General features: G+C 45.3%; 1 protein-coding gene across 9 annotated transcripts in view; it reads right to left on the bottom strand.

Annotated features, from left to right (window-relative positions):
• KIF17 (kinesin family member 17) overlaps positions 1 to 15802 on the bottom strand; it is a 49456-nt gene that overhangs the window by 21414 nt on the left and 12240 nt on the right. For 5 of the 9 annotated variants that reach the window (XM_073316719.1, XM_073316722.1, XM_073316721.1 and 2 more), the window contains 5 exons: positions 11124 to 11313; positions 3591 to 4043; positions 2173 to 2273; positions 932 to 1079; positions 10 to 89 (listed from right to left, as the gene is read on the bottom strand). In XM_073316719.1, the coding sequence (XP_073172820.1) occupies positions 10 to 89; positions 932 to 1079; positions 2173 to 2273; positions 3591 to 4043; positions 11124 to 11313 (972 nt within the window). Of the gene's footprint in view, positions 1 to 9; positions 90 to 931; positions 1080 to 2172; positions 2274 to 3590; positions 4044 to 11123; positions 11314 to 15028; positions 15082 to 15802 lie in introns of those variants that run through there. The other 4 variants (XM_073316720.1, XM_073316727.1, XM_073316728.1 and 1 more) reach the window with 2 other exon arrangements.

The following is a 15802-nucleotide window of genomic DNA, read 5'->3' as shown; positions in this document are numbered from 1 at the left end:
GATGGATACCTTGGTGGACACCTGTTCTGTTTCTGTGATGGCGACAACAGGGCCAGGGTCAGGGAGGGTTTCAACCCTCAGGACAGCATCTGGAAAATTCAAGAAAAAATACCCAGAACTATTAGCTACAAGCTCTGCACCACTAGAGCATCACTCTATGAAAATATCACCCAAAATTTGCACCGACCACGTGTTTGTGAGCAAAACAGCTGCCAATTGCCACCCCACCCTGTTTGGGGAAAATCAGAGTGACACAGAGAGCATCCTGCATGAATACAGTAGTTTTCACAATGGATGGTAAAACTTTGGAGGTCCACATGAGAATGCTCAGTCTGTCTCTGAGGGTGGGGGTTTACGTTCAAAGAAAAATCACCATTTTGTGTTAGAAAATGTCTGAGCCAAACTCTTGACAACACAGGTCATAGAACTACTATAGATTATCAGCTCTTTGGGGCACAGACCATCTTTCTGGTCTGCATTTGTTCAGTAACTAGCTCAACTGGCTCCTAGGCAACACTGCAAAACAAATAAGAATAATACTATAGCATGGCTGGCAGCAAGTCACAATTGTCTCAGGAATCCCCAAACTTTGCCAAGTCGACAGGCCATATTAGCTACTCACCAGGCATTGAAGGGGCACACCTAATTCACATATAATGGAGAAGTTCACATATAATGGAGAAGTTTGAAGCTACCACCTTCATATTGTGCATAGAAGTGTGGCTTGTGCCAAGCCAACTGGCTTAAGGTACAGCAATGCATGATGGGACCTGTCATCTCTGCAGTTCAAATCTTTTATTCAAACTAAGTGCTGTTGTGGGCCAAGCTAAAAAGTTCTTTTGTCTGCAGTTGCTAGTCCCCAGGTCTACATCCTCCCTGCTCTATGGTTCCCCCAAAAGCTAGCACTTCTCTAGATCTTCCCCGTTCCCACCTGCTTCTTTCCTGAGGTTTTCCTCCAGAGTGGACAGCTTGAGGTTGTAGGAAGTCCGCATGGTATTGATGTCCTCCTGAAGTCGGGCGCGGGACTCTTGCTCGGCTTCATAATCTGCCTTCAGCTGGGCCAGCTTCGCCTCATACTCCTGAAAGGCACAAGGGAACTGTGGACAGCCTGGCATGGCACATACCAGTGGTCTACTCCTGACAATCCCCACCCATTCTGGGCTGCTCGTCACTTCCCTAGCAATATACTAAATACAGAGCTGTATTCACAGCCATTTTCCATTCTACGTTTTAAATGAACACAGCGGCTGCTCAAAGGTGATTGGCTGACAGCCCTGGAGGCTGCAATTCTCCATTTCTCCACAAGACAGGAATAGCTGATGCAACAAGGATGCCAGCATGCCTCAGCCCTGCCCTGGAGGGATCTCCTTTAAGAATGAGAGGGGAGTTCACTCCCCCTAGCACTTTCACCTCTGAGCTCTCTCTGAATTTTCTGATCCTTTCTGATGGTGGATTCTGTGAATCTTGACCCACACACACAAGCTTGGACAAATCCAAAATTGTAATTAAATAGGAATTTTCCACATTAGATAAGTGTTGGTTCATAGGAAATCTAGAATTTAAGCTTCTGTGTATTTGAAATTGGTCATTATGATTTTTTGGGACAAATGAAGCAGCTTTATGTCATACTAACCACATCTCAAATGCTATCAGATTGGAACAAATTTTTGTCCCTCCCAATATGGCCAAATTAGAGCCACCAATGGAACCAAAAGGTTCTATATCTCATTAACAATCACCTAAGCAACCAGCAGCACTGAAGTCATTGGGAGTTTAGTCTAAGTAAGGAGCAAGTAGGAGGCTCAGAATTTGGCCCAATAGTTGGTCAGATCAGATTCGCTGAACCCCTTGCTGACAGGAGATTCCACACTGGAATTGCAGGAAGTGCTGAAAGCTAAGGCACTTCTATAATGCAAAATGACCCATGCTGGGAACCCAGTTCCATCTCATCTCCAAAGCAAAATGGAACAATGTTGGGAAAGAGTGCTATTGTAACAGGGTCTCCAACAACACAGGTTTTGTCTACAGTACAAGACCAAAGATTGAGGTGCATGGGCAGAGGTGTACCAAGAAGATCACACAGTACCCCCTTGCGCTACAGTTGTGCTGAGGATTACAGAAGTGGACAACCCCCAGCAGGAAACAACTTGGGGGTCACGCTCCCTGGCTTACTTCTCTGATCAGCTGCTTCTCTGCCTCGACATCTGGCTGGGGTTCAGGTAGGAGAGCTGGCTTCACTTCCAGGTGAGCAGTCTCAGCAGGTAACAGACCTGCTAAGGAAAGGAGAAATATTACTCACACATACAACAGAGGATTGTCCACAGATCATTTGGCAACTAACCAACAGAAAGAGGCTAACAGATGATAAGGAATGGGTCAGCCTAGACATTACTTTAAATTGTGCTAATATGATACAGTGCATGCTGATAGAGAATGCTCTGTGCTGGGGCCGCACCTGAGAGACGGTCATTGCTGGGTGGAAGGACAGAGTTTTAAACAGCTTGGTTCCAGGTATGTAAAAGGCTGAAGATAATTCTAGTCTAGTCTAGTCTAGATAGGTTCTTGCTATTATTTTCCAGGATGTAATTGAGGGCTACAATGGTATGATCTTTGCCTATGGCCAGACTAGCAGTGGGAAATAGTTTACAACGTAGGCCACTCTAAACCCTTCAACACAGAAAGGCATCGTTCCCTGGACACTGGATCACATTTCTGAAAGCAGTACAGGTATGCAGTGATGTGAAAGGGCTATGCCAGTAAATGCAAGAGTGAGAGATGTTTGGAATACAGTGCTAATTAGAGTCTTCCTGTCCCTGGTTTTCATCTAGCTATTCACTCAGGGAGGTGGATCATTCTCACCCCCATTTTACAGATGGGGATATTGAGACACACATGTTATGCAGCTTGCCCTAGGTCAGATAGAGAATTAGCATCAGAGCTGAGAACAGAACCTAAGAGTCCTGATGCCTAGTCCTCTGCTCTAACTGCTGGAGAACGCTGCCTCTTAACCCCAACCTAAAGCTACAGGGATGTAGGCAAGATGTCTGGTTGAATGGAGCAGTGATCTTGTGAACTTGTGGTTCTCAAGCTTCATAGCCCCTATGCAGCTTCTTTCTCTTACTTATCCTCAAAAAGAAAAGGCAGGAGTACCCATGTGATAGCAAAGGAAATGAGGCCACTTAATGTGGCCATCTAACATAACCTCAGGCCCCGGGGAGGATCAACAGTAGGGAGGCAAAGGGGGCATGGAGATTGCCTGCTCTCTTGAAGGCTGCTTCTGGCTAGGGAATGCCATAGAGTCTTAGCCCCTACATGATAGGCTGCTGCTATCCAGGAGTATGGAGGATGGGTAATAGAGGCTACTCCCCTCCCTAAAGTCTCCCCGCATCTGAAAACAGACTGCTCCCATCCTAACCCTTACCCTCCCACCTAACTTGAAGGCCAAAACTGCTGGTGTTGGGCTGAAGAGAGCCTTCCCCAATAGGTAGGAGGGAGGTTGGGGAGAAGTGCCAATATGCACTATGTATATTTAAGGTGTAATTTTCTGGCCAGTGATAAAGCAACTCTGGAGCAGTTCAAGGGCATCATACCTGACAAGTTATTTGTGTTCATCTGTTCAGCCAAAACGGCCTTCAGCTTCCTGATCTCGTCCTGATACTCCCTCAGCAGGGCATCTTTGGGATCCTCATTGATACGGGGCTTGTTCTTGATGTTCTTTGCCCGGTTGGCGTAGCGCAAAGTGCTGAGGCTCTCATCGTAGTTGTTATCAGCAGGAGACAGGCAGGCCACCATGAGGGTCTTGGTGTTTCCCCCGAGGGAGTCCTGCAGCAACCGGGTCAGCTTTGAGTCTCGATAGGGGATGTGTTTGCACCTGCCATCTACCAGGGCTGAGATGACATTGCCCAGAGCTGAGAGAGAGAGGTTAATTTTGGTGGCCTCTTTGAGACGCTCCCCTGTGGCTCCAGTTTTGGACTGCCTCTCGCTTCCAGCCAGATCCACCAGGTTGAGTTTTGCAGCCCTCAGGTGCTCCTGCCCTCTCTCATCTGCAAGAAAACAATGTGAGATCGGGTTCTTTTAAGAAGAAGCAACTTCACCAGACAAGGACCAGGCCTCTTGCCCTTAGGCATCGCATTTCAATTTGAGCCACAGACTTTGTATGTACATAGGCCCCAATTCAGCAGAGCACATATACACATTCATAACTTCAAACACAGGCGTAAGTCCCATTGAAATCATGTGCTTACCTATTTTGCTGAATCAGGGCCTTGGTTCCCAGAATACCCAGCAAAACTTCTTGAGCTGATTTAGGTTCAGATCCCATGAGCACTCTCAACTCCCATAGGCTTCAGGGGAAGATGAGGGTACTCAGCACCTTGCAGGATCAGACCCTTACCTTGTATAGGTTATTTCATACAAACTATGTCCTGCATGATGTTTCATGGAGTTAAATTATAACTGCCAGACAGAGAGAGAGAAATGAAAGGGGTGGAGATATGGGAGAATGGAAATGAGAGTCAAGAGTCCATGGGGTAGGAATTCAGCAAGGCCGGAAGAAACATGTGGCAGTACAAGCAGCAGAGGATGTGAATGGCCAGAGAGGAGGATCAGTTCAATTGGACTACAGTGAAAGGCTTGGGGGATTCAGGAAGCCTGGAAGCGATATTTAGTTCAATTTCTAGCCTACGGCTTCTCTCTAGGCCTGAATCAAAGCTACCTCAGTGTATGGTGATGCTCATAGGGCTGCCTGTGGTGCACAGATACAAGTTTGTTTCCCCTCATGTCATAAATATAAAGGGAAGGGTAAACCCCTTTGAAATCCCTCCTGGCCAGGGGAAAGCTCCTCTCACCTGTAAAGGGTTAAGAAGCTAAAGGTAACCTCGCTGGCACCTGACCAAAATGACCAATGAGGAGACAAGATACTTTCAAAAGCTGGGAGGAGGGAGAGAAACAAAGGGTCTGTGTGTCTGTCTATATGCTGGTTTCTGCTGGGGATAGACCAGGAATGGAGTCTTAGAACCTTTAGTAAGTAATCTAGCTAGGTATGTGTTAGATTATGATTTCTTTAAATGGCTGAGAAAAGAATTGTGCTGAATAGAATAACTATTTCTGTCTGTGTATCTTTTTTGTAACTTAAGGTTTTGCCTAGAGGGGTTCTCTATGTTTTGAATCTAATTACCCTGTAAGGTATCTACCATCCTGATTTTACAGGGGGGATTTCTTTATTTCTGTTTACTTCTATTTCTATTAAAAGTCTTCTTGTAAGAAAACTGAATGCTTTTTCATTGTTCTCAGATCCAAGGGTTTGGGTCTGTGGTCACCTATGCAAATTGGTGAGGCTTTTTATCCAACATTTTCCTGGAAAGGGGGGGTGCAAGTGTTGGGAGGATTGTTCATTGTTCTTAAGATCCAAGGGTCTGGGTCTGTAGTCACCTAGGCAAATTGGTGAGGCTTTTTACCAAACCTTGTCCAGAAAGTGGGGTGCAAGGTTTTGGGAAGTAATTTAGGGGGAAAGACGTGTCCAAACAGCTCTTCCCCAGTAACCAGTATTTGTTTGGTGGTGGTAGCGGCCAATCCAAGGACAAAGGGTGGAATATTTTGTACCTTGGGGAAGTTTTGACCTAAGCTGGAAAAGAGAAGCTTAGGAGCTTTTTCATGCAGGTCCCCACATCTGTACCCTAGCGTTCAGAGTGGGGAAGGAACCTTGACATTGGACTACAGTGAAAGGCTTGGGGGATTCAGGAAGCCTGGAAGCGATATTTAGTTCAATTTCCAGCCTACGGCTTCTCTCTAGGCCTGAATCAAAGCTACCTCAGTGTATGGTGATGCTCATAGGGCTGCCTGTGGTGCACAGATATAAGTTTGTTTCCCCTCACCAGGGAAATAAACCCTATCAAGACGTCACCATGTGGGTTCCTGGCATCCCAAGAGGGGCTGCAAACACTCTCCAAGGTTCAGGTCTTACTGCCTAGAAGCTGGTGAAATGACTCAGCAGGAGGAGAGATGGGCACTGTCAATGTCTGCTCTTCCTCAATGGACAATTGGGAATAGAAGCAGAAAACAAGAAAACTCCCCAGATTGGGATTCAGCTCAGCCCCCTGAGCCTGGGTGAGGAGCCTGACCTTCCTAAAAGGATTCTGCCCCTTTGCCTCTGAAGCAACCAATTTACAGCTCTCCCCCTGAGTACCACTGCATGAGAAAGCCAAGAGATGAGCTTGTTTACCAGGGGCCAGGAAGAGACGCTCCCCTCTGTAACATTTCCTTCCTGCCCTTCACCCCACGATAATGCTAAGTGTTATGGGCTCAGGAAGGAATTCCCCCCACGTCCATGTATTCTGGGTTTTTTTTGACGGGGGTCTCCTTCCTCTAAAGCTTCAGAAATGTCCATGGCTAGAGGTGGGACAGTGGACAGGGTGGGCCAGGCTCTGAGGTGGCACCGAGCATTCTCTCTCAGGTGCATGGCCGGCCAGTTTTCGTCACCTGCTCAGGGTCTAACTGATCACCATATGTGGGGTTGGGAGGGAATTTCCCCCCGGGTGAGACTGGCAGTAACCTAGGTGTTCCTTTGCATTATGTGGGTGCGGGTCATTTGCCAGCATTATCTGGGTATATCTCACTTAATCATTTCCCTGCCATTGCAGGGCTTCAGGCACTGGTGTAGCTCAGTGCCTACTAATCTCTGCCTGTGGCACAGTACAGGCCAGTCTCCTGTGGCTGTAATAATTTGGTCTAATTTCAGTTGATGGGTTTAGTGTGCTGGTGCCAAGTGGTGTTGAGGGCCTGTGATATACAGTTCAGAGGAGATGATCTGGTGATCCTTTCTGGCCTTAAACTCTAGGACTATCCTCATGACAGAAAAACGGCAAGCAGTTCCTGGCTTTGCTGCCAGTCTGGCCAGGGGGATTTCTCTCCAATGTGAGCTGCTCCTTCCCCATCCAGGGAGCAGGCATGCTGCCCACCCCTGCTAACTAAGGACTGAAGGATAAATGTCAGGGTGAAAACCTGGCCCCAAGGACTTCCGTGGAGCCACAATTTCACCCCAAAACTCCAAGGTGCTCTGATTCATTAGGGGTGCATTGAACCATTTGACTCTCATTCTCTCAGCACCTTCATAAATTACCCCACTCTCGGGGGTATACAGAGCACTCTGAGCCAGAAGGAAGGTGTTTTTAAAGGTATGCATTTGTCCCTTTTTCAAGTGGCTCACTAGGTGGAAAACAACTGACCTAGTCCCTCCCTAAGCCCCAGTCTACCAGTCAGCATCTGAGGTGCTAGACAAGTAGCAAATGCTCATTCAGTGAACTAAGGAAAATAAAATAAAAGGAAAGTGATTCTCCAGTGAATAAAAAGTAGGCTACAAAGTCAGACTTTGCAAACTCTACCTATGGTAGACAATGTGGCCCCCATTATCACAATATCTCAGCACCTCACGATCTTTCATGGATTCATCTTCACACCCATGAAGCTGAGCAGGGCTAGTATCCCCACTGTAGAGATGGGGAACTGTGGCCCAGAGAGACTAAGTGACCTGTCAAAGGTCACATACAGAGTCTGTGATGGAGCTGACAATTGAATCCAGGTCTCCCATGTGCCAGGAACCACTCTAAGTGTTGGATCATTCTTCATTTCAAACATCCCATTCCCTGCTATTCCCAGCCATCACAAACCCAGGTTTACGAGTAAAACTGGCCACAAGCCTCTAGAACAGCATGAGGCTGACAATGGAGTGTATCAAGGGTTCGACAGGGTGAGCACTATTCTGATGGCCCCATCAATATCTGCAAAATCTAAACTTTTTCTAGCCATTATGGTTGTGAAGAAAACCTTCCAAATGTCAACGAAGCATAAACTGATGCACTCTGTGAAAGCTGAGTTCTCAGCGAGATAGACAGAAACAATAACTCCAAGTTAACTGCCTATTCATCACAATGGGGTGTTGACACTGAACCCTAATGATTATGACAAAGCACTGCTAGCTATTTAATCACTGATCATTCTAGCAGAAACATCTGGCAGCTCAGGGATTGTGGATGGAGAAAATGGGTGGAGTTTGAATATAGTACCACCCCTTCTTACTGTCCTTTCTGAGCCCTGGGGCAAATGGACACTCTGAAGAGTGGGGGTTTTCCAGCTTAGGTAAGTAGCAACTGGCAATTAAAATTTAAGTAGTTGTTTTGGCTCCTGCCAGTAATTGTACCCAAGGAGCTTGTTTGTTTCAATCAATACAACTACTGGGTTAGTTTCCATGGTGTAATAAGTCCCCAGACGCTTGCTAAAATGCCTGCAAGCAGGTTGGAAAGTCAGGCTGCAACTGTCTAATTCTCTTCTAGTCCATCAACTAATTCTGGCAGCAGAAGCATGAGACAAGTCTAAAACTTCTTTCCTCCTACAAAATCAAGGGGGAAAACACCTGTTCCTCTGAATGCTCAGAGAGGACCAATGGGAAGGGACCTGTGTATTTCATAAATCTGCAGCCACAGAATTTGCCACTGAATCTACTATTTGCTGCATATTTGCACTCTGGAATCTAAATGTGCATTAAAAAGTCTTTGTAGACCTCATGGTTGTGAAGCGAATCTTAAAAATATGAACTGTAAGTAAGTGATGCTGTGTTTCTTCCCAAGACTGCAGATAGCTTGATCTTCCCCATTCATCTTAACGGGGTGTCCAATCTGAAACCTGAAGATGACAGTTAAAATGTCAACTTTGTTAACTATTTGACTGATGGTCATTTTAGTAGAAACATCCAGCTAATGTGCTTATTCTACAATCCCAAACTTGCTCCCAAACTCAGACTCTCCAGTATTGAGCTGCCAAAACATCATGTTTCACCCCCCCCGCCACCTCCTCCGTCTTCTACTATGCAGCTCTGGATTGTAAATAACAAATCTTGAGGCATAAAAACTGAAAACATGAGCAAAGTGTAAAACAAATTTAATTTAATTTCAAAATAAATAGCAGAGGCCACTGTACTGTTTGGAATATGACTGTCATGTTAAAGCCAGTAAAAACATCCAATCTCAAATGTCAATGAAACTGATGCAGAATTTCCAGTCTGCTGCACTACAGCACTGCAAAATCCAGAGACACTGAAACAGAATTTAGGCCCAGCTTGTCATGGAACGCATGGGGCTTCCCCAATAAGTTAATGAAATGACAGCCATTCTCACCCTGCTCATTTGGGCTACAAAAACAGAGGTGCTACTTTTTGAAAGCCTCTAAACAAGATAAATAATTCCAATTTAGAGTGAAACCCAAGCCCTACCTGGAACACAAGAGGAGTGTAAGCATTTTACTTTTGATTCTTAGGCTAACATCAGGATTTGAGGGTCCCACATTATAGAAGCTGGTGAAGCAGGACCTAGTTCAGCAAATCAAAGCACGATTAACACCCATGTTATCAGCTAATTGGGTTATTCTGAGGGTCACTCCTCATTCCCCCATTTTTAGTAAATGTTTGGTGAGTAAATTCTCTATTCATGGAAGTGAGGGACTATCAGCAGCATCTGTGATTACAGTTGGAAGACACTGTGCAAGTTTCCCATGAATGGAGAACAGATAAATGAAATAAAGCCAGACTTTTAGCACTCTCAGCAGAGGCCAAGGACTGAATGGAGCATGGGAGACTGAACTCCACTCTCACTCCTAGAGGTGACCCTTCCAAGTCCAGGTTCAGACACACTGGCATGGTGATATCTGGGGGCAACTTGCCCTGTTGCTAGCCATACTTTATTGAGTAAAGAAAGTCCAGTGGCTAGAAGCTGAAATCGTGAAAATCCAAACTGTAAATAAAATGCACATTTTGTGGACAGTGAAAGTAATTCACCACTGGACTAGATTACCTAGAGATTCTCTTTCCCTGGGATCTTTAACTGAGATTAGATACCTGTCTAAAATATATGCTGTAGTTCAATCAAAATTTAGTAGGTTCAATGCAGGAATCACTGGATGAAGTTCTCTGGCCTCTGTTAAGCAGCAGGTCAGACTAGTTAGAGGTGTACAGGAATACAGCAGTGGAGTACCCATAAGGACAAACCATCTCAAAGAACTCAAGTCACAGAAAGGTAAGTAACTTCTCCTCCATGTCCAGTAAAGGCAGGACAAGAAGAATCAGATTAATCTGCCGCAAGGGAGATTAGATTAGATATTAGGAAAAAACTTTCTAACTATAAGGATAGTTAAGCACTGGAACAGGCTTCCAAAGCAGATTGTGGAATTCCCATCAAGGGAGGTTTTTAAGAACAGGTTGGACAAACACCTGTCAGGGATGGTCTACGTTTTTTTGGTCTTGCCTCAGGACAGGGAGCTGGACTTGATGACCTCTCGAGGTCCTGTCCAACCCTACATTTCTATGATTCTGATTCTATGATAATAATGGTTCCTTCCAGTCTTACAATCTATGAATTTCAAGTGCAAGTGTGGCCTTCAGGCACCAGAGCTGTCAGCCTGGCACCTTTCAACAGCATCAAATAAGGATTTTAGAAGACAAAGAAAAACAGAGGGAAATACGCTCCCAAACAATGTGTAGGACACTTGTCCCCCTCACCCCATGGGTGAGCAAGGGAAAAGACGTTTAAAAAATACTCAGTCACGCTGCACTGCCGTGAATGCTGGTGCCCAGGCACAGCTCTCACTCTAGACCTAAAATCATTCAAGACCAGAACTGGGCAAAATATTTTCAGCAAATAGTAGATCTGTAGATTCACCGGAAAATGTATTTTTCAAGGGCTCTGAAACCGTTTGCAAATTTTGGTCCAATTTAACAAATAGCTTTGGCTGGAAAAAAACAGACAACAAAATTTTTGAAAATGTCAAAATATCTTAGAGAAAATCAAATCAAAATGTTTTGAAAACGTCCATTTGAACAGACTTTCAAAACATTTGGACCCACCTGGAATGTTTTCAGTTTTTGTTTTGGCGAGAAAAACCAAAAAACATTCAGTTTCCTTTAGAAACAAACCAATGTTTTCCCCACCGATATTGTAGTTCAGCAATAGAATAGAAAATCTATTATTTGCTCAGCTGTATTCAAGAGCCAGTTTTTATTCTGGGATTATCCACCAGATTGCACAGGCTGGTTCTATGCTCAGTCTCCCAAAGGCCTGACCCAGGAATCTGGCACCTACCTACAGCATAGATCTCCATGTTGATGGTGAAGATGGAGTGGGAGCGGGAAGAATCCTTGTTCATCAGGGTGTAGCCCACCGCTCGGTTTCTCCAACCCGTCTCCATGATGCGCTCACACTGGGCCACGCTGTGCACGGTGTGCAGCGAGAGTCCTTTCACATACACCCCTTTCTCTGAGTGCTCCTTCAGCTGCAAGCAGGAAGAGCACAACACAATGATCAGAATGTTCCCTTAAGAACATAAGAACGGCCCTACTGGGTCAGACCAAAGGTCCATCTAGCCCTGTATCCTGTCTTTCAACAGTGGCCAGTGCCAGGTGCCGAGAGGGAATGAACAGAACAGGTAATCATCAAGTGATCCATCTCCTGTCGCTCATTCCCAGCTTCTGGCAAACAAAGGGTCACCATTCCTGCCCAATCTTTCTGGCCTTAAAATCTATGAATCCATGAACACAGGTTACAGCAGGACCACTAGACTCTGAAACACCACAGACCACTCTGGAAACTTTCCAGGACCCCGAGGGCTGCATGTGCTTTGCATGTGAAAGGAAGAAAAGGCAGTTATGTGCATAATGGGACACTACAGCAAAAATCTCATTGCCAGCTACAGAACGGCACACTGAAGCAACTCCTGAGGGGTGCTGTGCACCTGCTGAGCACCCACATCTCCCATCAACTTGGAGGGGAGCCACAGGTGCACCATGCTCAGTAGGTGCTCAGCTATTCTCAGGTTTCAGAGTAACAGCCGTGTTAGTCTGTCTTTGCAAAAAGAAAAGGAGTACTTGTGGCACCTTAGAGACTAACCAATTTGTTTGAGCATGAGCTTTCGTGAGCTACAGCTCACTTCATCGGATGCATACCGTGGAAACTGCAGTAGACATTATATACACACAGAGACCATGAAACAATACCCCCTCCCACCCCACTGTCCTGCTGGTAATAGCTTATCTAAAGTGATCATCAAGTTGGGCTGTTCTCAGGCTTTGGCCCACCCCACTACACAGCTGTAATGCAACAGGCAGCTGTATTTGTTTGTAACTAGGAAACAAATTATTTCTGAAGTATGAATAAAAGTACAAAAACATTTCATGGTTCTATATACAACTGAAACTAAAGTCAAGAGTTTATTGCTTAGCTCAGGCATCTCCAGTGTCACATGGTGCCCAGCTCCCCTACTCTGAGCCGCCCCATAGCTGCGTCTTCACCTTCAAACATTAAAAAGATATGTAAAGTTTTTCACCTGCCCTAGCTAATCGCTCATGTGTCTCTGGTTATAGGGAGTTTACTACATCGAGGGTTTGTCTTCACTACCGTGCTGCAGCGGTGCGATGTAGCACATCTGGTAAAGATGCATTATGTTGACAGGAGAGTACTTTCCCATCGACGTAATTACTCCATCTCAACGAGAGGCAGAAGCTATGTCGGTGGGAGAGCGTCTCACGGTGACATAGCGCAGTGTACATACAAATTTAAGTCAATGTAACTTACGTTGCTCAGGGGGGAGAAGGGGGTTCACACCCCTAAGCGACATAACTTGCATTGACGTAAGTGGTAGTGTAGACAAGCCCTGAGCCGCAGTAGTGAGGGATACTGATATTAGGTGCTTTACTGATCCCCTCTGCACCACATGGGCATCTCCATGGTACTGGCTAAACTCTCAAAGTCCTGCCCATCATGTTCAGGACAAGTATAAAATCTCGGAGTCAGTTTTTTCTTTGGTGACTCCAAAGTACTGATCTGGAGAAAGATATCACCACACATTAAATCTCTAATAGACTCCTCCCAGTAATTCAAATTCCCACAGAGGGGACTTTTAATAAAAGATGTTAATAAAGTACATGGTTTTTCTTTTATAGCCTTGAGTGATCCATCAAAACCATCACAGGAAAAAGTGATCAGGATAGCCCACCAGGATCACAAACACCACTTAGGCTCCATCCTCATTGGGACTTTAAAATGTATTTGAAATCATTTGCAAACAGTTATGGCCAACATCATTTGTGTTGACAACTAGGACCCTATCCACACCACAAAATAACTCAGTCAGGGGGACCAAGCTACAACATGGTTGTCCTGATGTGATTTCAAACATGTGACAGATGTTAATGCACTGCTGGAAAGCACTCTGACACTACTGTGATAAATGCACTACAAGAACCTATCTAGAATAGAACAGAATCAGGTTATGAGAGAGTTAAAAGTTGTAGTGCAGATAGGACCTTAGTCATGTTCCCTAACCAAGCTAAAGCCTTGGGCTGCCCCGGGTTAATCCAGTTACAGGATCAGGGTTAGGTCAATCTATACTATAGCTTTTAACTGAGACATATGATAAGCAGGTGACCGGGATGGTTCAAGTTAGGAGTGCTGTGGAGGCTTAGTCCCTGGCGAAGACTTCTCCAATGTCCATCTCCGATCAACTGAAGGAATGGCACTGCCTTACATGAGAGGAAGCAGTACTTAGCCACTAGGGTGGAAAAAGGACATTTCACTCGCTTCAACTGAGTGTGATGTCTTCTTAGCAGAGCTCAGTGAGGCCTGTTCTCTGCAGGGCTTTATTTAATGGCAAGTGACTGTGAGTCCCTAGTGTGCAGGGATGGCCAGGAGTCACCGACATTAAAAGCAAACAAATACAATTAATAATACTAATGGGATTGCAGAAGAGGAACATGTAGGGCTGCAGGGGGCAAAAGATCTGCCTAGACTTTGTGTCTCCACAGGACACTGACTCGCTTAATTACTCTGTAGAAGCAGCTACAGCCAGCAGCTGTCGCTAGTGGTGACTGAGTTACCATGGAAACAGTTCTGCCCAAGTGCTGCCGTGCCTGTGCCAACTGCAGTCATCATGGAAACCAATGTCATTATTGATGTGGAACAAAAAGCAGGAATGTTCAGGAGGCTCTTTCTAAAATAGTGAACCCTCAAAACACATACACGCTCTCTGCAGAGCGAGGAAATGGGGACCCATCAGGGACTTCACCTCTGCAGGGCCAGGCACATGCTAAAGTTCTGTCACTGTTTCAACATTTCTGTGCAGCAGATTGCACTAGTACCTTGGTTTTCCTTATACTGACAATCTTGCTGGCATGTAAATTAGAAGAGAAGACATGCAGCTCCCCACAAGAATGCATGGGAAGGGCAGAGATTTGCAAAGCTATTGTAAGGCAAATTCTTTGATTGTAAAACAACAATCAATAGAATTATTAATTGTATTAATTTTACCATACTATATCTTTGAAACTTTCTGCCTTTCCCAGGCATTCCAATGGGGAGTTGTACCTCTGCAGTATCCTGTCAATAAAGGATCAGCCATTCTTAGAGATAATGAGATCATCCACAGTCCTATTAGATCAGATTAAAAATGGATAAGGGACAGAAACCCTCCTGCTTCAGTGCATAAACCAGATACTAACTTATGGGCATCAGGAAGAAACTTCCCCTATGGGCAGGCTATTCCATAATGGTCCATTGAGGACTTCTTGCACCTTCCTCTGAAGCATCTGGAACTGGCCAATGTCAGATAGGACTTGCCACATGACATTGGACAAGATCAATGGTCCATCCAGTTAGGTGTCCGATGTCCCTAACTAGTCATAACCTTCCAGGCCCCTCCAAATCCCATCTCTGGCTCCCCTCTCCTTCCACGTTGAACAATTCAGCCTCACTTTCAGGGTTTTGCACAATCCCTCTCATCCTTACATTTCTGCTTTCATTACATCTTTCCCCTTCCCTTCCCTATGATCTTGTGTATCCTCTCTCCTGACCCCTTCTTTCCATGCTTCCACTTTCAGCATCCTAACTCCTTTCATGCCTCCCTGTAAGTTGAGGCAGATTCCCATCTCCTGGCCCAAAGCTGGGACCTTGGGTCCAGTCCTGCAGCCCTTACACATACTGGCTAATTGACAGACCTCAGCAAGTTCTTCTAAATGGGGACTCATCATGCAATTGGAGCCTTTCTCATGGGCTTCACACAGAGATCTGTTCTTGGTCCAACGCTAGTCAATATCTTTATCAATGAAATGGAAGAAAAAGTCACTGCTGGTAAAGTTTGCACACAAAAATTGGTGGAATGACAAATAATGATAAGATCAGTTCTACAGAGCGATTTTTTAAACCCAGGACCAGGAGCTGCCACTCCACCATGGCTCTGGCCAAGTCCAGTGGCTACCAGCCAGGACTCCACCTAAAGCATCCCCTTTAAAAAGGAAAATGCATGCGTGCATGCACACACCCCTTCCAGAGCCTGGGCTCAGATTTTGTGTGTGTGTGTTGGAAAGGGGATACCATGGTGGTTTTGTAATTAATTTTAAATTGATACCAAAGGTGCCGGGGGGGGGGACGACGTAGGGATCTGGGGCAAAAATTGGGGACTGGTCCTGCTTTGAGCAGAGGGTTGGACTAGATGCTCTCCCTTCCAACCCTGAGATTCTATGAACCAGTCATAGGCATTCTTTTGTGCATGTTCAGTTAAATTCAAATACATACATAAAACAACAGAAGTAAGTTTGGTCTCGTGAGTTGCATATTCTAACAGCCACCATCAAGAATGAGGAACTTTGAAATCAACTGTGGAGAGCAGCTAAGTCTAACCTTTCATCAGGGTAAACACACATTGATGATAACTTTCAGCATTGATTTGAAGCACACTACTTTCATGTACAATAATGTATTCAAACCTGGGT

The sequence above is a fragment of the Lepidochelys kempii genome, chromosome 18 (genome assembly GCF_965140265.1).
Source record: "Lepidochelys kempii isolate rLepKem1 chromosome 18, rLepKem1.hap2, whole genome shotgun sequence".
Taxonomy (NCBI): Eukaryota; Metazoa; Chordata; order Testudines; family Cheloniidae; genus Lepidochelys; species Lepidochelys kempii.
The sequence above is the reverse complement of the archived record's forward strand: the minus strand, read 5'-3'. Positions and strand labels throughout refer to the sequence as shown.